This window comes from Salarias fasciatus, chromosome 23 (genome assembly GCF_902148845.1).
Source record: "Salarias fasciatus chromosome 23, fSalaFa1.1, whole genome shotgun sequence".
Taxonomy (NCBI): Eukaryota; Metazoa; Chordata; class Actinopteri; order Blenniiformes; family Blenniidae; genus Salarias; species Salarias fasciatus.
The window spans coordinates 21,169,590-21,195,837 of NC_043766.1; the positions used below are offsets into that span (position 1 = coordinate 21,169,590).

The window sequence follows — 26,248 nt, forward strand, 5'->3', positions numbered from 1 at the left end:
ACAGGGACTTTTAACACTTGTTCCACTCCCTTATTTCTCTGCAGAACTATGTGAACCTTTGCAGTCAGGTCCGCTGCCACAATGGCGGCTCCTGCTCTCAGACTGCAACATCATGGACATGTCGCTGTCAAATGGGCTGGACAGGACGTTACTGTGATGTCCCCAACATGTCCTGCCAGGACTATGCTGCCCGAAATGGTAACGGCTTGATTCCTATCAAATTTTTACTTTTCACAAAACATTTCAAAGTGTCCTGTAGCTGGAGATCCTGTTTACTGAGCAAAATGACTAAATAAGTGTCTTTCACAACAATTCACTGTGAATACAAGCTGATAAACATAAAACTGGAAAGACTGCCTTCTGTATTTTTAATTCGTCCATCTTTTCTTGTGCCTGTAGGCCTGGAAGTGGAGAATGTGTGTAAGAATGTGGGACGATGCATAAATGTCGGTAATACACATCAGTGTCAGTGCCAGCCTGGATATATGGGCAGCTACTGCGAAGAGATGGTTGATGAGTGCCAGTCAAACCCTTGTCGCAATGGAGCTACATGCAAAGACTATCAGGGCACATATGAGTGTCTTGTGAGTATTTCAAGCCACTTTTCCTGTCTCCCCGCTTTGATCATGTTCTGGCGAATCCTAATCTTGGTGAAGTAACTTTCATCGCTTATGAACCTCTTTAGTGTAAGCCGGGCTACCAGGGAGTGAACTGTGAGTACGACGTTGATGAATGCCACTCGAAGCCCTGCCTGCACGGAGGGACATGTATCAACCTCATCAATCACTTCACCTGTGCCTGCCCACCTGGAACACATGGTGAGTCCAGAAGAAGTAGGAATAGTCTAACAGCTGTTCCTCTAATGTCCAAAAAACAGTTTCAAACCCAAGAGAGGCAAAAAAAAAACATCCAAAAAAAACCAAAAAAACCAAAAAAAAACTCTTTAATTTTTCAGTTCAGAAAAGGCTGTCTTGTAAAATGTGTATTACTTACATGAGTTGACACCCCTCTGCTGTCTGTGCTCCTCCACAGGTCTCCAGTGTGAAGTGAACGTGGATGACTGCACCCCGACATCTGGCTCCCTGGAGCCTCGCTGTCTGAATGGAGGACAGTGTATGGATGGTATTGGCCGTTACACGTGCTCCTGCCCACCCGGGTTTGTTGGAGAACACTGCGAGGGGGATCTCAACGAATGCCTGTCTGAACCCTGCCAATCTCCGGGCAGTCTTGACTGCGTTCAGCTGGTCAATGACTACCAGTGCCGCTGTCGCCTTGGATACGCAGGTAAGGGACATGTGAAAGCTACACCGATAGTCAGGTTGTGGATATTTTCAGCCGTGTTTCACGGTCGCTGTTATTTTGATATTTACTTAGGATTACGGTCACTATTGTCTGTGACACTTTCTTTTCTGTGCTTTTCCTTTGATTTCTCAGGCCGTCATTGTGAGTCAATGGTGGATCTCTGCCTGTCTAAACCGTGCCATAACGGGGCCGTTTGCTCGATGAACATGTCCTCAGTACATGGCTACACATGCGCTTGTCCTCCTGTAAGTATTTATCATTAAACATGTCAAGCTAAGAATCCAATTCCTCTTTTTCCTTTTGTTCACGTTCTTCTCCCACTATAATTGCTTTTTTCGAGCATCAAAATGCATCTGCTTGCATGCAGTGTTGTGCTACATTTCCATTCTTATAGCTCATATTTGAACACTTTCCCTTAAAGTCCATGCTCTGCTTGGTTTTTGAAGTCACAGTTAGCCTGTACTGCTTTGCTTTTTATTTTTATTTTGTCATTGTCCATATGGCAGCAAGTTCAAGGCATGGCTTGTATGCAGACTGAAGTCTTCAAAAGGTTGCGTCAAGGAAATAACTCTGACGAGACTGGCAGTTATTGTCACATTTCAAGGACAACTAATCGCTAATGCTAAACATGGTTCACAATCGCATGTAGCTACAAAAATCTGCCACTTGTACAGTGTTGTTGGTTCTATATCATCCTTATTAACAGTGATATTGTGTTTCATGAGTCTAATTGCCTTAAAGTTCGGAATGTGTTTGTAGTGAGGGATTAAGATTTCGTACACAACACATGATTTTCTTTCCCGTTGCTAGCACTCCTGTGTTTTTTACTCTGTGCTTGTTTTTCTCTCCACTAACATCTTGCTCCCTATTTATTCTCATGCTTGCTTCTGAAGGCCATCTGATGGCTCAGGTATGGTAGACTAACAACAGATCTGCTTGATGTGAACTTACTCTACCAGTTCTTTTTTCTTTTTTTCTTTTCTCGGTTAAACATTTCGTTCAATTTGCCAGCATTATAACTTCTTTATGGACTGTATGAAGAGCTGTATTACCATGTCACATTTATACAACCTGTTTTGTTTTGAAGGGCTTTACTGGATTCAGCTGTGGCGAAATTGAGGGTTACAACTGTGGAAAACTGCGTTGCCAGAATAATGGGCGCTGTGTGGAGTCATCCGCTGGCCACCTGTACTGTCAGTGTCAGCCAGGTTTCAGTGGGCCACACTGTGAGAATGAACAGAGATGCCCCTGGTCCTGCGAAAATGGAGGAACCTGTGTAAAAGACCCATCTAACCCCTACCAGTTCAGCTGCCGCTGTCCTCTGCGCTTCTCCGGACGATACTGTGAGAACAAACTGCTTACGCCACCCCCTCCAACCTGCCCCTATCCGGACTGCAAGGGGCAGTCAGGAGATCGAGTGTGTGATGAACAGTGTAACAACCATGAATGCCAGTGGGATGGAGGAGACTGCTCGCTTAACTGGAAGAAGCCTTGGGAGAACTGCACTGCCAGCGTTGCTTGCTGGGATCGCTTCAAAAATGGAAAATGCGATAAGGAGTGTGACAACTCCGGGTGCCTCTTTGATGGCTTTGAGTGTCAGGAACCCTCCTTATGCAAGTATGTGACTCTCCACTCCATGTTGTCTTCACAGTTGCAAAATTATTTTCAAATCTTAAACATCCACTTTGTGCACCGTTTGTCTTCAGGTATGACAAGTACTGCGCAGATCATTACCAAAACAAAATCTGTGACCGGAGCTGCTACACAGAGGCCTGCGGCTGGGATGGCCTCGACTGCTCCTTTGAGATTCCACCGAAAGTTGTTGGCGGCACGTTGATCCTGGTCGTTCGGCTGCAGCCTGTGGAGCTGCTCGGAGACATAAGGGGATTCTTGCGTGCCCTGGGAGCTCTGCTGCACACGAATCTGCAGGTGAAGCTGGATGACAACAAGAAGCCAATGGTGTACCCTTACTACGGAGAAGAGGAGGAGCACAAGCGGAGGAGTCGAAGCAGGCGGGAACTAGACAGAGAGGTTATTGGGTAAGGGGAAAATGCATAACGGCACACTCTTAATATTACTTGTCTCTGAGATCATCATGTGTCATTTGAAGTTGAGTCATGAATATTTTGCTTATCAGTAACTGATTTTGTTTGGTTGTTTGTTCGTTTTTATACACCGGCAGCTCTGTGTTGTACCTGGAGATAGATAACCGTGAATGTTCCCAGACCTCTGTCCACTGCTTCTCCAAAACCGATGAGGCTGCGTCCTTCATTGCAGCTGCACACATTAAGGCTGAATTGCCGTACCCCCTTGTGTCTGTTAGAAGTAAGTGCACCCAAAAGTAAATGGAGTTTTACTTTCTTGTTCTCAGGAAGAACAAAAAAACAAAATCAAAGTTTGAAGTACTTAAAGCTGTATTTTTATCGTCTAGGCGAGCCACCGAATCCTATACCGGACAACCCGTTTCTGATGTATGTGGTTGGAGTTGCCGTGGTTGTTATTCTGCTCATCTTGGTGCTCGGGATGCTAGCAGCCAAAAGAAAGCATAAAAACAGTGTGCTGTGGTTGCCTGATGGCTTCTTTCCAACTAAAAATGACAAAAGGAGAGAGCCTGTTGGACAGGACGACTTTGACATGAAGTAAGTGACCTCCTGGCCTATGGACTGCCTCAAAAGCTGTAGGATAGTTCACTGCAACACTACACTGCAAGAACAACACAGGGTCATCATTACATGACTTTGTGTTAAGCGCATGTAGGTGCTTTCCAGAAACAGCTGCTGTGGAACACTCGTTCAGTTTTTAAAATCATTGCTGTTTTTTGTTCCCATATCAGAAATTTCAAGACACAGGATGGATCTATTGATGGAGGTCAGAGTCAGCGGTGGCTTGAAGATGAAGTGCCATTCAAAAAGCCAAGAGTGAGTGACTAATAAAGATGACCATTTGTGGGAGTTTTTTTTAGAATGAATTGGAAAAAAAAAAAAATGTTTTGTACCTTTGGATTTTTTTTCACTTGCTGTTTATTTTGTCGCTTGTTGCAGACTGAAGACAAACCACTGCTTCCCATTCCGGTGGATGCAGATGTTGACCGAAGGGAGTGGACCCTCCAGCATCGAAAAGCTGCAGACATCACCCTGACGCCTCCGCAGGCCGACCTGGACGCAGACTGCCTGGATGTTAACGTCAAGGGACCAGGTGAGCAAAAGATTACTCATAGATCTTTAGATCTGACAAGGTTTTTAACAACTTCATCTAAACTAATAATACATTTCTCCCCCTTAGATGGCTTTACCCCTCTGATGCTAGCATCTCTGCGTAATGGTGGAGGCCCGGACTGCAGCCTGCATGGAGAAGAGGAGGAGGAGAGTGGAGGAGATGAACCAGGACCGAGCGTTATTTCAGACCTGATCGCTCAAGGTGCCTCTCTGATGGCTCAGACCGATCGTACCGGAGAAACCGCACTGCATCTGGCTGCGCGATACGCCAGGGCTGATGCTGCCAAGAGGCTGCTGGACGCTGGAGCAGATCCCAATGCCCACGACAACATGGGTCGAACTCCTTTGCACGCTGCTGTGGCGGCTGATGCTCAGGGAGTCTTTCAGGTGAGAACACTGTCTGACCACACGGAGGTTTCAAGGTTCTTCATGAAGGTGACGCTTGTAGCAGTCACAGCCATTGTCATTAACGAAGAATAATTGGATCAAGTGCTCATTAATTATCAAATCGTGTGATGTGTTTTTATTTTTGCTCTCTCAGATTTTGATCCGTAACCGTGCAACAGAACTGGATGCCAGGATGAATGATGGCACTACTCCACTGATTCTGGCAGCCAGGCTGGCTGTGGAGGGCATGGTGGAGGAGCTGATACACTGCCATGCTGACATCAATGCTGTCGATGACCACGGTCAGGAAACCACTGTCGTCAAGATTTTGTTTTGTATTCAGACTTCTAGTAAAGCATGCAAGCATGAAACCCCTTCAGTAATACATTATTTTCTACTTTATTTAAAAAAGAGATTTATTGTGCTTTTACAAGCTGTAACACCAAAAATTGCTAAAGGTAGTCATGCTTTCCTGCTTAATGTGACTGTTCCCGTTTTCTTTTTATTGTCTCGCCATTGCAGGTAAATCCGCTCTCCACTGGGCAGCTGCAGTTAATAATGTGGAGGCCACGCTTGGGCTTTTGAAGAATGGAGCCAACCGTGACATGCAAGATAACAAGGTGCATGCTCATCTTTTGATTTTACACAACTATGCCATTCCCAAATTGCTGCTCCACAGTTTGTATGCCAATCGTAGGAACCAGTGGAGTAGGCTGTGGATTTTAATGTTGTCTAGGTTGCGATCTTGAGCATTGCTTCTTTGTTATTGCTCCTTCAAAAGTGGTTATGTGTTGAGAGCAGTCTCTGATGTTACTCTGTATGGAATGATAAAATTAATTGTTGTGCGAATAAGTACATATATTTGACATGCTTGACTAGAAAGCTGCATTCGACACAGCAAATCCCATGGACACTTTCTTACCTATTCATTGGTTATTTTTCAGTCTCTCCAGTAAGACTTAAAGTTGTTTTGATCATAAAACCTCAGCATCACAGTGGTAGTTGCAGGGTAAAATGCCCATACCATGCAGACAGATATCATTTCTCATATCTTTTTATACATCTGTTTACACTGTCTCTCAGTACACATATACAGCCGCAAAAGCCCCTTCAGTTCACTCATGTACCTATACTCTCTCTCCAAAACATCATTTTCATGTTGATATGAGTGTTGTTGAGTTTGTGCTTCAGTCACGCTGCTGCATAAAATGTTTGTCGTTCGTTTTGCTCCCTTCAGGAGGAGACTCCATTGTTCCTGGCGGCACGAGAAGGCAGCTTCGAGGCAGCTCAGGTTCTCCTCGATCACTACTCCAACCGTGACATTACTGATCACCTGGACCGGCTTCCCCGCGACACTGCTCAAGAGCGCATGCATCACGACATCGTCCGTCTACTGGACCAGTACAACCTGGTCCACAGTCCACACAACGGGCCGAACCATATGGGTGGAGGAGGGAACTCCTCGGTCATGTGCGGGGCCAACGGGGCGGGCTTCATCGGCATGCGTCCCGGACCGCAGGGGAAAAAGAGCAGGCGGGGTGGAGGTGGAGCAAAGGTGGGAGGTGTTGGAGGCAGCGCTAAGGAGCTGAAGGACATGAAAGCAAAGAGAAGAAAGAAGCCCGCCGGGGGAGAAGCGCCGGGCTTGCCTGCGGCAGTCGGAGGAGCAAACGGTGGAGGCGCAGCAGGAGGGAGCAGTAACGGTGGCAAGGCAGCTGGAGGACTTCCAGAGAGCTCCGTCACCATGTCACCTGTCGACTCGCTGGAGTCACCTCACTCGTACACGGGCGATGTGTCTGCAGCTGCCACCACTACAGCAAATTCTCCTCCCCTCCTGAGCAGCCCCACCTCCAGACAGATGCTGCCCCCTGTCAGCCACATGCTGGGACAGCAGCAGAGCTGGGTGGGAGTGACCAAGCACGGCTACGGCAGCCACATGTTTGGCCTTGTTCCGCACCAGATGGGAGGATCCCACCCCGGCATGAGCCAGCACCACGGCCAGAGCCCCATGCTGACTCCCATGAATGTCACCATGAGCAGGGAGCAGCTTCCGCCCATCGTCACGTTCCAGATGATGGCCCCCGGAGCCGGCCAGGCCATGATGAAGCAGCCGCAGCCGGGCCAGGTGCCAGTCACACAGTCCCGGGGCCAGAGCCAGAGTCAGAGCCACTCCCACCAGGGGCCCAGCCAGCTCCACTGCGCCCAGGGCATGATGTACCAGATGCCCGAGCAGATGAGCATGACGCACGGGCTCCCCCACACCCTGCAGCACCCGCACAACATCAGCCAGGGTGGGCACGGAGCGATCGAGGGCCAGTCCCGGCCGCTGCCCTCCTATCCTCCCATGCAGAGCCCCGTGGATAAATACCCAACGCCCCCGTCTCAGCACAGCTACACCACCGCCGGCTCGGAGGGCACCACGCCTGGCCACTCCGCCCACCCGCCCAGCGAGCACCCATATCTCACCCCGTCGCCCGAATCCCCTGACCCTTGGTCGTCGTCCTCGCCGCACTCCAACTCGGACTGGTCCGACGTCACCACCAGCCCCACTCCGCTGGGGAATTCCCATCATGCACTGCAGTCGTCCCACCACACACACATTCCTGAGCAGGGGCAGCAGCACCCACAGTCGCAACAGATGCAGCAGGCGTCTCAGCAGCCGCAGCCTGGAAACATGCAGGTGTTTGGGTAGGCCTGCCCGAGGAAAGCACAAACAGACTGAGTTTGGAGCTCCTGTGTAGTTAAATAGCGAGACATAGTAACACGTTCCACGCTTTTCTCGCCGCCCCTTTTAATTCTCTTTGTTTATCCTACCATATAATAATCAGTCGCCTCCCTTTTTATATTTTCCTTTTTGCACTTAAGAAACTTTGTATAGTTACTTAAACATTTTTGAGTACGATCCTAAACCAAGGAGCTCAGAGCTGGCTGTCACCAGCTGACGCCACTTCGCATTGTTGCTTGTTTGATCCCAGCCCAAAATCCTCTGATCTCTGATGGTCAAGTCGAGACTTTTCTCTTTTTCATGCGGCACCAAACACTCAAACTGTTTATCGACGGATCGTGGAGGAGCTGCAGACCAGATGGTGCTCAGCTGGTGTTGCTTCAGAGAAACAGACTGTGGAGACGGACACTGAGATGGAGCTGTGGACGACGTTGTTGCTTGTTCGTGCTAAATGCTATCCTCACACGTTGCTCAGTGTGGTAAACCAGCCTTTACTAACTCCTCATTGAAACCACTTACTCTACTGTTTTATTATGATGGGTCAAGATTGTTGGTGCAGTCATTGTCAAAGCAGAACTACCCATTTGTTGCCTGTCTGTGTTTTTTTCCCTTGTATTTTTGTTCTTGATGTAAAGGGGATTTGCATTAGAAAAGGCTGTACGACAAACACCAACCGAACTACACATTAAGAACAGATGCACAGCGAGGCAGAGTGTTACAATGTGGGTCAGAGCTTCTGGTGTGAACATTTTAAACATATTGTTAGTACTTTGATTCCAGCTGATAACTGATAGTGTTTCTAATTAAACACCATCTGTCCGACATGCAGTGCTTTTAGCTGTCACGCTGTGGTTGCAGCCGTGTTTTTCAGCAGTTCCTCTTAGAGAAATCATTTGAAAACCAAATAAGTCTTGTGTGGGTGTTTGTCCAGAGACAGACCGCGAGTTGTTGAGGAATTCATTCATAAACTTTATGCAAGAAACAAATCATTTGTGAGTCACTTGTTACTATAGCATCGTCAGGTTTTTTATGTTGTATGATGAACTGTACATACACTTAGAGCACATGCTGCATGTTATAACTGAGCTTCATTTTTGCGAAGATGACATTGACTTTTTTTTTTTTAATGGTTTTTATACTGTTCGCACTTCCTGGGTGATTCTGAATGTTACAGAGGCAGCCTTTACCTTTCAGCTGCCCTCATTAAGTAGTCTTTCTTCCAGAATTGTATAACCGCCTATGCTTTGCTACAATCACAGTGTTTTCGCACTTTTGCAATGATCATAATTCATAAACCAAGTTCTGAAGGTTAGTGAGAAAAAAGGCTTTTCTGTCTTCCTTTATTTGTTGTAGATGTCGAGCATAGCTTTGTGTGACCGCTCTCAGACAATCATTCATCACATAACCTTTTAAAAGAAAACATCTGTGTCTCTAAGACCAATTTTTTTAAAACGTCAGCCAAATATTTACACCATGTCCAAATTTTGTTGTTCTTGTTGGCAAAAGTTTTTTTCATGTATCATAAGTTAGAAACAGACTGTCTTTGAAAGAATCATGTGTGACACAGCTGAAATGTCCTTGTTTTTTTGAGACCCAGCGTGTAATGCTTCAGGACTTTGTTCTACATCTTTAAATGTCCCTAGAGTTTTACACTCAAGTGCTGCACATCAACTGTGTCAGCTCCCATCTATAAGCAAAGCTATGAGTCCATTTTGTGTGTGTGTGTGTGTGTGTATGTATATATATATATATATATATATATATATATATATATATATATATATATATATATATATATATATATATATATGTATATACACACACATACAGTATATATATATATATTGTATGTTTACTTTCTCTCTGTTAACCAAATAGCCTCTAATATACATGCAATATAGAGTAGTCGTCACCATGTTTGTATACGGTAGAATGAAAACTGATAAATAAATTTTGTTGGAAAAAAAAGTGATCAACCAAATGTGTTTCCTCTAATAAAAAACAGATCTTTATGTTGTGCTTGTATTTAATGTGCATTTACAGTGTTTTTGTACAGTGATGGACTTTTTGAAATCGGATTGGGAGTTTTAGCAAAGTAGTGAATCTAATTTTCAGTCTTTGGCCACTTACAGCAGAATTTGATGTCAGCTAAGTGAACTGTCATAAAAACATACATACTGGGGACAGAAATTGTGTCATTTACCCATAGTGCAAAAGAAAAACAATCTAAATACAATTGAAAATGTTCAATGAAAAGAAAAAAAAGGAGAATTTTAAAATTTTTTAATTTTTTTGAACGCATGAGAAGAGACAGCTTCTTTCCACTTGATCCCCTAGAACAGACTCAGATAATGCACAGATGCTTTTTACATTTCCCACACATAAACTTAATGCATCAACGACTTGAGGAAATACCTGCACTGCTGTCTTTGGTACTTGTGTCCTGTTAGTGTGGCGACCAGATGTGCAAACTGTGTTTAGTGCCAAACAGCTACAGGATGTGAAGAGAGAGGGAGAAAAGTAATTACTCATTTCTCTTTCAAGTAATTCAGCGGGGTTTTTTTTTTTTTATTAATTAATTTTTATTTTATTAAAAGATTGCAGGTTTTGTTGAGATGTGTGTTCCAATTGTGAAAAATCATGAGATGATTCAACATTTGTCTGAACTTACATGAACGTAATGCTTTCTTTCTCCTACATCTACATCAATTGTTGTAAATATATTTGGGTGGGTTAAACACACAGCTATCTTCATTATCTACTGTACATCAACAAAAAAAGTCCTCAGCCATGTTTTCCTGAATATTGTTAACATACTGGTATTTTCTCTCTGCGCGGCTCTTAGCACCATGCTCTTGGAACACTGGACTGGAATAACCTGCAGGTCAGGACCTGCAGTCACTAACTCAACACGTGTTGTGTGAGGAACTCCCAAAGTCAGCTCTGCTATGCAAACTTTTATTTGTCGAGAATGAAGTGTTACTGCCAAAACTGTAACTGCTGTTTTCCATCTGACGCTGATATCTCCCAAGAGCCATTAGTTCAAAGGGAATCTGAGTGGATTGTGGTTATCAGATTGGTTCAAATCTTGAACATGGGTTGTTCAAAAGAGAAAAGAAGGATTCAGAAATTTTGGATCACAGAGGGGAGGATTTCAAGGTGAACTTCAGGAAGAAAATGAAGCAAAACTTTGAAATTGGTTAAAAAAAAAAATCAATTTGTGTCATTTTGTGTTCATGATTTTATTTATATTTTGCACTTGATTTGCTCAGCTGTTACAGTGACGAAGTGGATAAAGCAGACACAGGCGACCAATTAAGCCTTTCAGTAAAGTAAAAATAAAATAAAGATAAAAATGATCGGGTCCTCATGAAATTAACCTACAAACAGTAAACAAACCCTTTCAGAAAGGTGAATACAGAGATGTGGGTCTGGACATTACTAGGGGTGAGAACTCTAAAGCTCTGCAGGGATTCAAGGGATGGAGAGCCTCTGATCGTAGAGGAAAGTGATCCAGTTCCTCCTAATGCAGAGGAAACATTTATCGGACACATCCACTGCACAACAAACAGCTGGAATGCTCTCATCACAAATACACTATGTACAATTTAAATACATACAGTAATTAAATACATGTTTTTGACTGAGAAGACACTGATGCACCTGGAGAAAACCTATTAATGCACAAGGAGAACATGCAAACTCCAAACAGAGAACATAAAGATTTTCTTGCTGCGGCTCCACAATCACTATGCACAAAGTCACTGTTATTGATTCGGTGGACCAAGAAAATGATAAAACTAATTAGAAAAAAATAACAAACATTTTAATTCAAAGATATATTTTAAACAACATCTGGAGTCACAGCACTGAACCAGTCTCCATGCTGTATTGCCGTGGTATGTTCACAGGTTTCGGAAATTTAAGAAAAATCTGCTCGACAGCTGCACCTCATCCAGAGAGGGTGGAGGAGATTCCACCTGTGCATCTCTGTGCAAGCTACCTGTGTGCCAAAGGGCTGTGAGTCAAACGTTTTCCAGTAACTTAATAATATAATAGTTTTCACTTATTTTATTTGTTTTATCTTAATAGAATTCTTACTTGTCCTACCATGCCTTTCTTTGATCACTTTATCTTAGTATGTGTCATGAGTCTAATTCTTAAGATTCTTCATTTCTTTATTTTAACATATTTCCTTTATTTCCTGGTAAAGCACTGTAAATGCCTTGTGTCTGAATGGAGCAATATAGCTTCCCTTGCTCATAGAACAAAACACTTGCTCATAGAGTAGAACAGAAAACAGATGGAAATTCTTTTCGTGATAACTGAAAAACAACTATACATCCTATTTACTCACATTGTGGCACTTTGCCTTAGGATTCCTTTATGATTGGCTGAATTCTTGAACCATGGCAATCATTAATTCTTTTTGATGTCATAATTCAATTGAGAACAGAATTACAGAATGAGTGCTGCACTAAATTAAATTAAATTAAATTAAATTAAATTAAATTAAATTAAATTAAATTAAATTAAATTAAATTAAATAGCTTGCACTCCTCCGGCCCGGCAGGTGGCGCTGGGTCTAGCAGTGTCGGCTCGAAGGTGAGCGGCTGAAGAAGAGACGCGAACAGGGAAGTCCTCCAGGATCTGTACCTGTACACGCATGGGTATTTTTCCACGGATTTCCTCCTGGTTCGGTCCTCCTCGGTGTGTTTGGGGCTGTTTTTCCTGGCCTGCGGCGGCCGTGATGGCAGATGATGATAATGTGACCGGAGCGGGAGAGCGAGTTGCGCTGTGAGCCGAGCGGTTTGTGTCGATGGACGACAGGACTTGATGCTGTTTTGACAGCTGGGCTGAGCCTGCTCTCGACGGAACAGCAGAGCTTTACGCTGCACACTGCGGCACGATTTATACTTTTAAGGCGTCGCGAAAAGAAGGATCAGGTGAGGAAAACAAAGCTCCTTCGCCCCCTCTCTGTTCATACCCCCGTTAGGTTTGTCCCGCCTGTAGCTCCTGCCCTTGTCTCAGTCTGCGGGGTCTCTGTGTCCTCTGGTGTCCAGCTGCCCTCTCTGCCCCCTGGCCATGGCCTCGTTCCGGCTGAAGTACCTCTCCCTGGGCGTGCTGGTGTTCCAGACCACCTCCCTGGTGCTCACCATGCGGTACTCCCGCACCCTGCAGGCTGAGGGCCCCCGGTACCTGGCCTCCTCGGCCGTGGTGGTGGCCGAGGTCCTGAAGATCTTCACCTGTGTCCTGCTGGTCTTGAAGGAGCACAGTGAGTTCTGCTGCACTGTCAACACGAGAAACTACTGACACTGCGTTAAACTATGATGAACGCGTCCGCAGATTTTCTCACCCCTCAGATTGAAATAAAGATTGAAATAAAGTAAAGATTGAACCAAAAGTCTTCTTAAAATCTCACTGAACGGTATTCTTCTAATGAAGCCTGGAAACATCTTCAAAACCCAATGCAAGTCCACAGTGACATTTAAATTCTGCCTGATCTGGGTGACTGACAACCTTTACAGTTGATGAACTAACTAACTAACCCATCCTAGTAATAGGATACAGTGAACTGCCTCAGTAGAGATCTGTCCACTGTGGGATTCAAACTTACAAACTTCCTGACCTCTGGGCCACCACTGTCCCGAACTCCGTGACTCAACTCATGCAGAACAGAATTTTAGATGTTTTTCAGTTTTTGCTGATTTTGTGAATGCCACTATAAGTGTGGAAAGTCATTGAATCATGTGGACCCTCAAAGGCCCTTCCTGATTCAAGTCTTAAAACTGCTGGTGATCCCAAAAATACACCTGGGGTGACAGTCTTGGATATTTCTTCTTATAATTCTTCCCCGTTTGCAAGACAATCAGCCAAAACATAGATTTCTGTGAAAACACACCGTGTAGTTAATGGATCGCAGACCTGGACCAAATGTGACTTTTGACACGGAACCTGTTTCTGCAGACTTCTCACTTTCAGACTTTCACTTTCATGATGAGCTACAATTTTATGTTAATTATTTATTGAAACAGAGGAGCGATGTTTGGCTGGATTTGATCTAACAGGGATGTAGTTAGTTTGCTCAGGTTCCCAAAAGACTCAGATTTTTGAGACGGGTGGATGAAACAAGCCCAGAGGATGAGGGAGGATTGAAGATCCACTCTGCACTCTCTTTTGTGCGCAGATCACAGGAGCCACCCTGTTTTGATTTTGTCCCTGACTTGAAGCAACAACTGCTGTTTAGTGCACGACTAAAATAAAGTTTTGCTGGAGACTACAGTCCTCTGCGCCTTCCCCTGCACCAGCAGTGATCCAGTGTTCCAGGAGGGTGAAAGATCAAAGGTGCTGGAGAAGACGCACCAATCGGAGGTTGTAACCTGTAATACACTGATTAAAAAACAATTAAAGACCATGGTAATGATTAATAACCCACCTTGAACTGTTGTGAAATAACAAATCATATTGATCACCACTGAATGTTGATTCAGTTTAGAGGATAATCAAGTGCAAGATTTTATTTATGTATAATGAAATAAAAATAGATTTATGTAGATTATAACATATCTGACCGTACTAACCAATCAATATTCTGTAGCGTGCCAATGTCAGCTGTTATGCTCTCAACCCTAGCTGGATCTGCTGGTCTGTCTGGCTCTGGTTCTGTTCCGACCACATACTCAACTGTAAAGACTCCTTTACTTTCTGACACTGGGTTTTTGTTTTTGATGTTGTACTTATTGTTAGAATTTTTTCTAGGAAATGCTTCTTAATGCATCTCTCTTCAGTTTCAAAGCCGGATGGACAAAGCAGTCTACCAGACTGAGGCAACCTTTCTAATGTAATAACCAGAGAAACAAGTCCAAGGGTTTGGGTTTTGTTCCTGTCAGTAAACCTTCTTTAAACAAGCCCCACCCTGAGCCAGAGTTACTTCACTTATGCTCGTCACCCGTGAGTAATTTACCATCTGCAAATGAAATAACTGTGGCATTACAGGCATTCATGGCCTTACACAGATCAAACCTGCTCGCCACTTTTCTGTACTTATAGGACAAAAAAACTGTAAGCAAGCAAAAAATGAAATTAAAAAAACAGCCTTATGTTGTTGTGTTGCATGTGCATAAAAGCATGTGATTCAACAGGGTCTGGCTATAATATGCAGGCCCCTTCCTGAAAGGGTTAGAGTTGGTTTAAATCTGCTTTTCAGCCTCTGTGGCGTCTTTCCAGATGTGCAAGGTTGCCCGCAACATTGGCAGTAATGCAACCCTGCCCCATTCAAAAAGCAAGCTTGTGAATTTCCTCACTCTGTCTGGTCATGGTTTTTATAAAACATTTGAAACATTGATTATTCTGACCACAGAACAGTTTATGTTCGGCCTCAGTTCATTTCGGAAGTGCTTTCCCCAGAGAAGATGACAACATTCAAGTGCCGTGTTCACCTATGCCTTCTTCAACTTTAACCCACTTGTGTGTGCACTGTGCACACACTTCAGACTGTGGTTTCTCAAAGGCTGGGATTAGGGTTATAATTTGACATAAAGACACGAAGGGTTTGATTTCTCTGCAACCCACAAGCATTTTTGTCTTTATGCTTCTTCTGCATTTTTCATAATATAAACCACTGATATATTGAGAGAGAGATTCATGGAAAATATAAAAAAAGTTTATGCTGCAGTTATATCCTGAAAGTACAACATTCAAATAGAAGCACGCAGTGGCGATTCCCTTATCTCAGTCTCTCTTTATTGAAACAAAAGCCAACAGTCATGTTGGTTTACCTTAGCATAAAGAATACTAAGGTCACAAAACATCCTGTTTTCTCAGTGTTGGACTCATGATGTCAAAATGTGAACAGCTTGAAGACGAGGACGGTTTTAATACCAGTTCATACTGATACCAGTCGATTCATGGATCAAACACCTGTTGTGACTTTTGCTGTGAAGCTTCTTGTTGGAGAACAGCGAGTTGTGGATAAAGTACTGAAACACTGAACTGTTGGACCTGAACGTTCAGGAGTGTCGAGAAGGTCACATTGAGGTCACCTGGAAAGGTTGTAGGGCATTTCATCCTGAAGTTTCACCCGAAAGATCAATATCTCTCACTTTCATGTGTATATAGTCGAGTTATCCTCATTGTTAGTGGCAGTAAGGATATGAACACATTTCACATTTTGTTTTTTAATTAAAACTGGAAAAGAAAAAACACTTTCCAGCCTCTTCTTTCACACTGATGCTCACTTATTAAACGAGAGAATCAGACAGAGTGACTGAGTGAGTGAGTGAATCCTGTCTATATATATATTCCTAATTTTAAGAATATGGGCCTTTTGTATCGGTTTTGTGTTTTCATTGACCTGGTTTCCATTACTTAATATTTTCTAGGTTAAAGTAGATCTGTATTGTAATCCTATTTCAAATCTCCTTAGTGAAAATCTATTTAAAGTTGTTTTGAGGACGAAGAACAACAGGATGTATCAACCAGCTGATAGCTTCTAATATTTTTTTAATATCAATGAATTTACAAAGTGTTTTCTCATCTTTACATTATCTGTATTGGACAGTAATGTGAGTCGTTCAGGGTAGCATTGCATTAGTTCAGGGTTACTGAATACAAGGGGCATAACTGTGTGCAGTGCTATAATATTTCCCAACCTGTTCAAGGGCTGAATCCTCTGTTTTAAGCAGCCATTGACTCCTCTAAATATAAGAACATGGAAGCTGTGGCAGATGGTGTTGCAACATTTGGGAAATATCACAGTTTATCCCCCTTTCCTCACAGATCTGTGTTTTTAACTTTTAATTTTTCAGGTTACAGCATGCGAGCTCTAAACAGCATCCTGCGCCAGGAAATAATTCACAAACCCATTGAAACGCTGAAGCTGGCGATCCCGTCTGGGATCTACACACTGCAAAACAATCTGCTGTACGTCGCCCTGTCCAACCTGGACGCAGCCACCTACCAGGTACGCTACCTGTCAGGGTGTAACAGGAAACTCTTGGACTCCTCAAGAACGACGCCCCTTCTTGAACTTGTTAGCATATCACTGCTAATTTTCCATATGCTGTTGTTTATTCCTGCTAGGTGACGTACCAGCTGAAGATCCTGACCACGGCCCTGTTCTCTGTGTCCATGCTGGGCCGAAGGCTGGGCATCTACCAGTGGCTCTCGCTGCTCATCCTGATGGCCGGAGTGGCTCTAGTGCAGGTGCAGTGCGTCTCTGCAAACATCACAAGTTAAAATGACCTGAAGTAGCATTATCACACACCCTGTGCTCAAGTCTGTATGTTTCAGTACCCTTCCAGTTCCATACGTCTGCATCGTTCTTTCCTCATATGTTTTAGTTTTTCTTTATATTTGTTGTTTATTTGTTTGTGCCAGCCAGACCTGCAACGCTTTATGACGTTTCTGACAGTCACTAAACCTAAATGTGTGACTTAGTTGACTTGCTGTCTGTGTCCCGATTTTCCTTTTTTAAATTTAATAATTTTAATTTTAAATGTATTTATTGTGTGATCCACGTGGAGGATTTCTCAGTTTTCTCTCAGATCACCTCTTTAAGCCAACAACGCATATTTTATGTCCTTTTGAAGGTTTGAAGAAGCTTTTTTTCTGTGCTCAGTAGGTAATGACAGCGAAACACTGAAGAACTTCAAAATGCTTCTTAAGAAATGAGGATGGAAAATGTGGCTTATTCTGCTGTTTTGCTTTCTGTAAGCAAAGTTTTTTCTGTTTGTTGAAACTGTTGTGATCGCTGCGTAAAGATTCCCGAGCCACTGTTCTTGAGCTTTGCAAAGGTTGAATAAATGAAAGACCTACGCTGGAGCATTGAGTAAACATTGCCTGTCAGTGGTTACCAGAGATAAGTGAATGAATGGCGTCTCAGAGGAGGAATGACTGTTTTTATGGCACTTCTTCCTGTTTCTTGAAGGAAGAAGAAATGCTGTCTGGATAGCACTTGATTTGATCTGAATGTTTAATGAGCATCAAGACAGAAAAGCACATACGTGAAGATATGCCCTCGTGAATCCGCAGGGCCAGATGGGTAGAAACGGACTCCGAGACAGTTCTCAGTTCACGAGGAAACAGTGCTGAAATGACTGTGCTTTGTCTCTGACGCCTCCCAAAGGCTCAAACTACACATTAACACATCCAGTGTGATGCTGTGACTGTGCTCTGTGTGCAAGCTGCAGCACCTACAAATGAGCAAAAGACCAGCGTGAATGTGAGAGAAATGATTGGTTGTTCTGTATCAGAGCGTTTACTTCAATATTTGTGCATCGGGGGGTTTATTATGGGGCCGATTGAGCAGCCCCAGCAGTGGAAGACAATCTCTGTCTCCCACTGCAAAATTGTATTTGTCTTGCAAAAGCTCCACTGTGTTTTCACCTTTTTTTTTTTTTTTTTTTAACCAGAAAAAAAAATATTGTACCGACAGATGTGTTTCCCTGCATAACCGTAGAACGTCATCATCTTTTGCATTAAACACCCATTTTCCTGCTTACGGCAGTGTTTCACAAAAGAACTCACACTTTGCAGCACTTTTACAACTCAGCAGAGTTGTGAATATTTCTGTGTGTGAGCTTCAGGTACCTACTGTTCTGGAGTCAGAAGTTTGACTGTGAATATTAATCACTGCATTGAGCTCCAGCCTTACGAAGTATGTAGCTGCAATAGTTTCATGACTGAACAGCGACTGTGTGCTGATTTGAAGTTTCTTATCTTGACGCCTTGTATATTGTTGCATTTTCTGGTTTTTTTTTTGCAGAGCTTGTATTTATTCACTCACTTGCCTGGAGATAAACAGGATAATTTGTAAAGTTCCTGCTTCCCAAGCTTAACTACAAGGCTGCAGCCTGCAGATAGGTTGTTTGTTTTGAGCACAGAGAGGAGCGAGCGAGCGCTAGTACGACTCTGTCTCCCAAAACCAAAGGAGCTTAACAGTATCTCTCAAACTCACTAATGAATTTTTCATTTCTTGTTTACTTTGTTCAAAAATTAAAATGTGAAAACAAGCAGTTGTGTTTTCAGCCTCTGGTTCAAATCCAGCTTTAAAGTGTCTTTTTCACTGTAATTCCGTTTGTAAAATATTTTGTGTGGTAGGTTTCAGCTAGAAAATGTCAACAGTTGTAATTTAGCAAAAAGCTGGTTTCACACTACAGTCAGGCGATAAGGTTAAACTTACAGATGATGTTTTTAGATTGTTCATCCATCCCGTTTCACTTTTTAGTTTCCTTTCATACTGAGTTGAGCTAATTCAGCTTTGCTGACCGGAGGTGATAACCGCACCACTGTGATCAATCTTTCTTTTTTCTTAGACGTTTTCATTTTAAATAGTTGAATTATCATTCATGTCAACCAGGGGACAAATATGTTATTTTCCTCTTTATTGCACTACAGTTATCTAAAGTAAAAAGAGGGCTACTTTCTTTAAAAACAAAATGTCTTAATGTTGTATGGCGAACACAGACTTAAATTTCTGTTTTCAAACCTGATTTGACACTTATTAGTTTCTTGTGTTGTGCGACATTATGCACTTTTAACTTGTGTGCCAATCGTGTGGCATTGTGTGACCGCATTATTAAGAAAACAATCAACTTTTAAACATCTCTTCCAGTTTTTGCTACTTTATAGAGGCTGACAGATGTTAATGTCAGAGTCAACCTTATTTATGTTCAGTCAGGATTCAGCTTTACATCTGAACCTCAACAGAAATTGAATCGTCTGTCGGTCTGTCTGTGCTTGCAGTGGCCCTCTGAGTCTCCCACGGCTAAAGAGAAGGAGGTCCTGTCCGCCGGGTCACAGTTTGTCGGCGTCGCGGCGGTCCTGGTGGCGTGCTGCTCCAGCGGGTTCGCCGGTGTCTACTTTGAGAAAATCCTGAAGGAGAGCAAGCAAAGTGTCTGGGTCCGCAACATCCAGCTCGGTCAGTGTCCACCTGCCAGCCTGAGTCCGCACTGGACCAGTGAAAACTGATAGATAAAACTGGGAAAAAAGAAGTGATTTGGCAATAATACTTGAGGTCAAACATCCTGTGTGTGTGTGTGTCTCTGTGTGAGTGTGTGTGTACACTGTGTCCTCATCCTCCTTGCGCAGAAAGCCAGCTGGGCTTTTTACCCTCTGATGTGTTTCTGCGAAGATGAATGTTCCTGCCTATTTTTCCTGTTTTATTTTTACCCTGGAACGTGTGAGGCATGTGTTAAGTCTCCTGTGATTCCTGCTGCAAGCTTCGAGTTTTTCCACCTGCTTTAGCAATGTTGGAGCTCAGATCTGCACCGAGAGCCAAAAAAAGAAAATGCACAAGCTATTATTTATATAGTAATAAACCAGTTTCCACCCTTTAAAAATTAGGATTTGGATACGTAGAATGAAGGATAATGTTAACGAGTCGTCTTTATGAGAAAAGTGTCTGGGAAGAATGGTTTCATTGATCTCCTCTTGCTGCTTGGATCCCAAAGAATCAAAGTGTCTCAACATGTTCAAAATAAAAAGTGTATACAGATTCAACATCAAGTAATATCAAGGCTGTGTGAGTAGGTTGACTGATCTCCTGAATCTCTCATCTGTGCTCCCATATAATACATTCATGATGTGTTCTCTGTGCTAAACCGCTTCTATTCTTTTAACAGGAGTCTCATTCAGAAGTTGTGGAAAAAGAATAAAACAGCCAAGTAGAATTTATTTCAGGTGCAGATTTCTTTACTGACAGTCAGGAAAACTACATTGGAGATGCACCGTAAAATGAAATGATGATGCAGGGTCAGCGATTTAAAAAAACAACCAAAAAAAAAACACCCAATTGGAAAAAGTACCTGAGATAACATAAGTGATAAATGCCACTGCGGGTAGAGCAGTGCATGAAAATAAATAAAAACAGAGAGATAAATTATAGAAGCACTCAGAGAGTGCAGACCTCTGCAAAACAGCTTTACCACTGGTATCAATTCATATTTAGTCTTTTTATGTATAAATTTGTGTTTGACACCAACTTTTCTTCAGGTTGGTTAATTTTTTTGTTAATTTTGAAAATGCATTTAAGGTAAATAAAAAAAAAAAGACATTTAAATGAATCAAACAAATACCAAAATTAACACAAATCTAAATTGTACATGAACAAAAAGGAGTAGAAAGAAGGACAAAAACTTGTTTACTTCTACCCACCACACAACCCTGCATCCTTTTTGCTCCCAAGAACCAGCAATTAAATGAGCACAGCTGTGTCTCCGACGTCATTACAATCAATTTGATATTAACAAATCTCACTTATCTGTATTCTATCACTTTCCACTGAAAACTCTTTCAAAATATTTATGAACAATGCCGCACCTAAGAATCAAGATTCTTAGAGATTAATTTTCTGTTGACTGACCAGCACTTCATTCATGAGCAGAAAGCAGAAACAGGGGTCAGGGGTCATTAAGAAACACAGGCGCTGTATAATGACGATGGCAAAATTCATAAAGCCTTCAGAATTATTCCAAATGTGAGTGATAATACATGAAACTTGCTCAAATGCATCTTTATCCAAACATGCCTATCTGTTGGCCATATTTTCTTCACACAGTAGTTTCTTTTCTCGAACAGGTTTAAATCGTTGCAACGTTTCTGTGTGTGTTTCCAGGGATGTTTGGTTTCGTGTTCGGCCTCTTCGGGATGCTGACCTACGACGGCGAGCGGGTGAGGGAGTCGGGCATGTTTCAGGGATATAACACCGTCACCTGGACCGTCGTGGCCCTGCAGGTAACTCACCCCTCCTCTGCCGCGGTGACTCAGACCGACGTCTCCCAGCAGAGCTGTTGAATATATTGCTTTACCGCAGCTCCCAGCGGAACGGAGCGTTTCGTTCTGTGGATCAGGCTCCCTGTCGGCCCCTTACAGGTCATGCCTTTGTCCATCTGTGCCTGTGTGTTTGTTGTTTCTCCAGGCGCTGGGTGGTCTGGTCATTGCAGCGGTCATCAAGTATGCAGACAACATCCTGAAGGGCTTTGCTACGTCTCTCTCAATCATCCTGTCCACTCTCATCTCGTACTTCTGGCTGCAGGACTTCGACCCCACCAGGTAGAAGAGTCAGTCCTTCGCTGCCGTTTTTCTTTCACCTCGTCATTTCGACTCTGACGGTCTTTTCTGCTGTCGTCTGCAGCGTCTTCTTCCTCGGGGCCGTTTTGGTCATCGTGGCTACTTTCCTGTACGGCTACGAATGCAAGCAGGCCCCCAACCCCAGCAGGGCGTAGGACAGCCCCCCCCCGGCTGACCATGGCGGCAGCAGCGGGAGGTCGTGTTGAAGGAGCACACAGGAGGAAGAATAAGGGGAAAGGATCTTGTCATGCATTTGTGATTTGAAATCAAGGATGGGACGGACAAATGTTAGGTGAGGAGGAGGTGAACAGGTTGGAGAAAAAGAGAGGTTGAGAGAAAAATGAAGCAAGCACAACGCTGCGATTGGTCTCACGCCAGAAGTGCCTCGACCGAGAAGGAAAGGCAACAAGGAAAGAAAGAGCAACGCTGCGTTTTTCTTTTCTCCTGTTGTCAGTGCTGTGGAGAAAGTCCCGGCTGCCACGCCTGCAGAGACAGAGGACCAACTGATTGTGTTCATTAAGAACTAATTTTAACTGCCAGTCACTGTTACTGTCACATCGACCACACCGCGCCCGTAGAGGATTAAAGAGGCTGACAGCAGGAGCGTGTCCATCTTCTCTGTCAAAGTCACACTTCTGATATATATAAAATGTAAAAAAAGTATCCCAGTTTGTCTCCACCTCACTGTGACCGTATTTTACACTCAGACAAGCTTCCTTGTCCAATTTTGACCACTTTAAACTTAATGTTGGAGCTAAAATCAGCTTTTTGAAGCTCATGACTTGATGCCACGTGGCTTCTGGTTGATGTTCTGCTACAGAACTGAGATTTGCTCACAAGTTATGAAACCTGTGAAGTAGGTCCGAGTTATATCAGATTTCCAAATACTCACATATTTCTGGTAAGAGTACCTTGAATTCTACATTTGATTGACCTTTTCAGCTGCCCGTCAGGCTGAATGTAAGCTGTTACTGATGCGGTCCGTGGTGTTGGAGCAGAGCATGCAAAATCAGCATTTGCATTTTTATCGAGCGCAGACTGAGCGAACGCCGTCTGGTGCAGGACGAGCCGACAGATATTTTACACTGTGCTAGATTCATAAATGGAGCGACCTTGATTTGAAAATGCTCCAGATGTAATCGATCGGTCAGCCCACAGACACTCGATAAACACTACTGAAAATCCGCTTTCATTTCATGGATTCTTTAAAACGTCTGGCTGTCGTCTCTGGGGGAGGTACGGCGTGGATTCCTTCGTCTTTGGCAGTTGCAGTGACCAGAACTGGTATTGTTTCATTTACAGCTCTCGTGTTTTTAATTCAGCGATTGTTGAAAACAGCCTGTAATCATCGCTGTGGAGTGTTTGGCAACATTTACAGCACCGTGTGTCTCACTGGCGGGACGTTTACGCTGCGGACCTCCGACCTGTCCGTCTGATGAAGTAAAGCATTCAGCGGGGATGTGAGTGTGTGCAAATTAAATGCTCAGAAGTTAATAAAATAATTCAACACTTGAGAAATACAGTTAAAAAACTGGTGATTGTTAAAAAAATGTTGATTTTGGAGGCTGGAGCCAGGTTTGTGTAAGATCATTTTTTCTGTCCAGTTTGTGATTTTGTTCTCTTTCAGTTTTATTGATCGCTGTTTTAGCTGTTCTACGTAAAAGCAATTGAGCTGGTTTCACCTTGGTTAGATTTGAGTTTTCACTTCTCAGAGCCACCGTTGATTGTCTGCGTCCAGCTCTTCACGTCTTGTGCTCGTCTATCATTATTTTCTGTTGATTTTTTAATTTTTTTTTTTGGCAAAAATAATCAAACGTTACTGAATGTAGCCCAACTAAGTCTGAACTGACTGAACAGTTTAGACTGTGATTCCAGGAGATGGTGGGGTCCTACCCTGGTCCTGGAGGACCGCTGTCCTGCGTGTGTGTGATCGATCCTGGCACAACACACTCAGTTCCACTCAGTGGATTGTTTTCAGATTTACATTAAGCTATACTGAAGCTGGAAGAAATCTAAATCATGCAGGACGGCGGCCCTCTGGTTCCTCCACTGACTTAGGACCTTCACCAGGCATTATTTTCATTGGAAATAACCTTTGGCTGTATGATTTTTTTTTTTCTTCAAAATTTTTGGGTTTTTCTGGAAATACTTTTTTTTGGGGGGAATAATGCGGGTATAATTATTAATGTTATTTCAATCACCAATATGTGAATCTTTTATAAAATGTTAAACTTGAATGCGGTATTATGTGTTTCTTTTCTTGTCTTCACTAAATAACCTCAAATATTTAGTTTACATCTTCTTCTTGGACCAAACAAAAAAAAAAAATCAGACATTATTAGTTTGAAATTCTAAACTTAGGATATTTGTAATTGTCTTTTTTGTGAATATTGACCTCTGGATAAAACAACAGAGAACTACATGGCAATTTTTAACAGCAGCCATCAACACATTCTGCAATGCTACACATACTGACTCACATGCAAACACACACACACACACACTAATGGCTCTGGCTGCCATGCAAAGCGCTCAACCATCCACTGGGAGCAGTTTGTGGTTCGGCACCTTGCTCATGGGCACTTCGACAAGGGGAAATTGAACCTGTAACTCTGCTTATTGAATGACTACTGACCCATTGGTGCCGACATCAAATCTTGAAATGTTACAACATTTTTCATATACTGTATTTTTTACTTCTCTGACAGGCTTAGATTATAAAGAACATATACGATTTTATACATCTTAAAGGTTTTCGGGATGACCATGGAACGATCAGAGGACTTACTGCTCGAGTTTATTGTCGACATTAACTTTTCAATGATATTCTAACTGTTTGAGATGCACCTGTGCAATGAAAATAATTTAACAGCATTTCAGACCTATTTCAAGCTTTCACACCTCCATCTGCTTTTTTCTGTGTGTGTTTTTTAATTGACTTCAGCTCATTTACACCTCAGCCATGATGTGATTTCACCTCACTACACTAAACCACACAGAATGTTGGATAAATTCACACTCGGATATTTTTTGGCATTTGTTTTAATGAGTTTAAAAACACTGCATGCAAAAGCCAGACAGTCAGAGACAAAGGACTGTACCACGGCAGAGTTTCACATCGGTCATATTGTAACACTGTAAAACACCATCACTCGGTCATTTCGAGACAATCACTGTGTCAGACTGGGTCCGCAGGACGAGTCGGAGCTGACGGGTCAAACTCAGGGTAAAGGGCCCTGTCCTGCGCTGCCCTCCAGTTCACAGGCACAGCTGTTACTGTTAAAGACACTTGAGGCCCTGATACACATAAACGGTAGACCGGGTGACCTCGTAGTCAAGTATAAACATTTTAATCTTAACTGGGAAGTTCCCACTTTATATCGCAAAAAAAAGAAAAAGCCTAATTTTCTGAATAACATCCCCAGTGTGGTGAAGATCTCCTGCGCCACTCGTCAGTTAGAAAGTGCTGTTCGAGGTGTTTGCCTTGATTGTCAGTGTCGACCCGCGGATGCATCACGAACTGCTTCTGTGACACGGCTACAATAGGCAGCTTTTCCATTTTCCTTCCTTCGGTGTGATGTGTGTGTGTCAGGGCTTACAGTACACAGGCACAACAGTCCTTCCTGGTGGTCATGGCTCTAGATGAGGTGTGTGTGTGTGTGTGTGCACGCGTCTGTGAAGGCTCGTTCGGCTTGCACCAAGAGTATTGAGCAGCACGGGTAAAAAGATAATGCAGTTATATCATCCATCTCTCTTCATTTGTGTCTCATTTGGACCAGCTCAGCAGTTCATTCTGAGCTGTGTGTGTGTGTGTGTGTGTGTGTGTGTGTGTGTGTGTGTGTGTGTGTGTGTGTGTGTTTTTTTTATCTACTTATTTATTTCACTGGCCCACTGTGTGCTGGGGCAAACAGACCTGCCTGGAAAGCAACACAGCATTTCCTACCAGTGAACGTGAAATGTGCTGCTCTGGTTTGTCTTTCCAGTCGTGACGGTGCGGTTATAAGCACAATACAAAAACATATCGGCACGATCGTCTGTTTTGTAAACCAAATACTGAAAAAGCAATTAAAGGGATTTTCCCACCAATGCCGCCATGCCATCTACAGTTCTGTGTAGAACAAGTTGTGTGCCACATGAAGCTGAATTTTCACTCAACACTAAAGTGTAATTGCAAACTGTGAGCAGTTGTAAGCAGTTATCAATTGCAGCTTTTTTATCTCCAGTTTTATCTCAGTTTTATTGCCTCTTACATCCTCTTTTCCAAAGCACAATAGCCTCGTGCAGGCCATGTCTGTCATTGCTCTAAATCTTTACTGACCTTAGAATTTTGAAGCAATGAAACATTTAAATTTAATAATTCTGCAGAAGGGGTTTCTGTATTCGAGTCAGGTGAATGTTGTTAAAGTGGTCCTCTACACTGCATGTCAAACGCAGTACCGTCTTTACAGACACACATAGTTATTAATTACATTTGGAATATACAATTTAGAATATAGAGGCATCAACTGATACAGAGTTGAAGTTAAATGCTCTACCACTTCTACCAAAGCCA

At 43.1% G+C, this 26,248-nt stretch overlaps 2 protein-coding genes across 2 annotated transcripts in view; both read left to right on the forward strand.

Annotated features, from left to right (window-relative positions):
* Window positions 1–8,601, forward strand: part of notch2 (notch receptor 2) — a 42,685-nt gene extending 34,084 nt beyond the window's left edge. The window contains exons 21-35 of the mRNA XM_030082493.1: window positions 45–198; window positions 400–584; window positions 686–818; window positions 1,033–1,284; window positions 1,435–1,547; window positions 2,390–2,919; window positions 3,009–3,341; window positions 3,485–3,627; window positions 3,734–3,941; window positions 4,136–4,220; window positions 4,344–4,497; window positions 4,585–4,904; window positions 5,059–5,206; window positions 5,427–5,524; window positions 6,142–8,601. Of these exons, the coding sequence (XP_029938353.1) occupies window positions 45–198; window positions 400–584; window positions 686–818; window positions 1,033–1,284; window positions 1,435–1,547; window positions 2,390–2,919; window positions 3,009–3,341; window positions 3,485–3,627; window positions 3,734–3,941; window positions 4,136–4,220; window positions 4,344–4,497; window positions 4,585–4,904; window positions 5,059–5,206; window positions 5,427–5,524; window positions 6,142–7,593 (4,308 nt within the window). The 3' untranslated portion in view covers window positions 7,594–8,601. The remainder of the gene's footprint in view (window positions 1–44; window positions 199–399; window positions 585–685; window positions 819–1,032; window positions 1,285–1,434; window positions 1,548–2,389; window positions 2,920–3,008; window positions 3,342–3,484; window positions 3,628–3,733; window positions 3,942–4,135; window positions 4,221–4,343; window positions 4,498–4,584; window positions 4,905–5,058; window positions 5,207–5,426; window positions 5,525–6,141) is intronic.
* Window positions 8,602–12,247: 3,646 nt separating this feature from the next.
* On the forward strand, window positions 12,248–23,933 carry slc35a3a (solute carrier family 35 member A3a). The gene is made up of 8 exons (XM_030082494.1): window positions 12,248–12,572; window positions 12,690–12,901; window positions 16,434–16,588; window positions 16,708–16,830; window positions 19,372–19,546; window positions 21,242–21,360; window positions 21,545–21,678; window positions 21,761–23,933. Exons 2-8 carry the CDS (start codon window positions 12,712–12,714, stop codon window positions 21,849–21,851), a joined length of 987 nt encoding a protein of 328 aa, XP_029938354.1. The 5' UTR covers window positions 12,248–12,572; window positions 12,690–12,711; the 3' UTR covers window positions 21,852–23,933.
* Window positions 23,934–26,248: the final 2,315 nt, after the last annotated feature.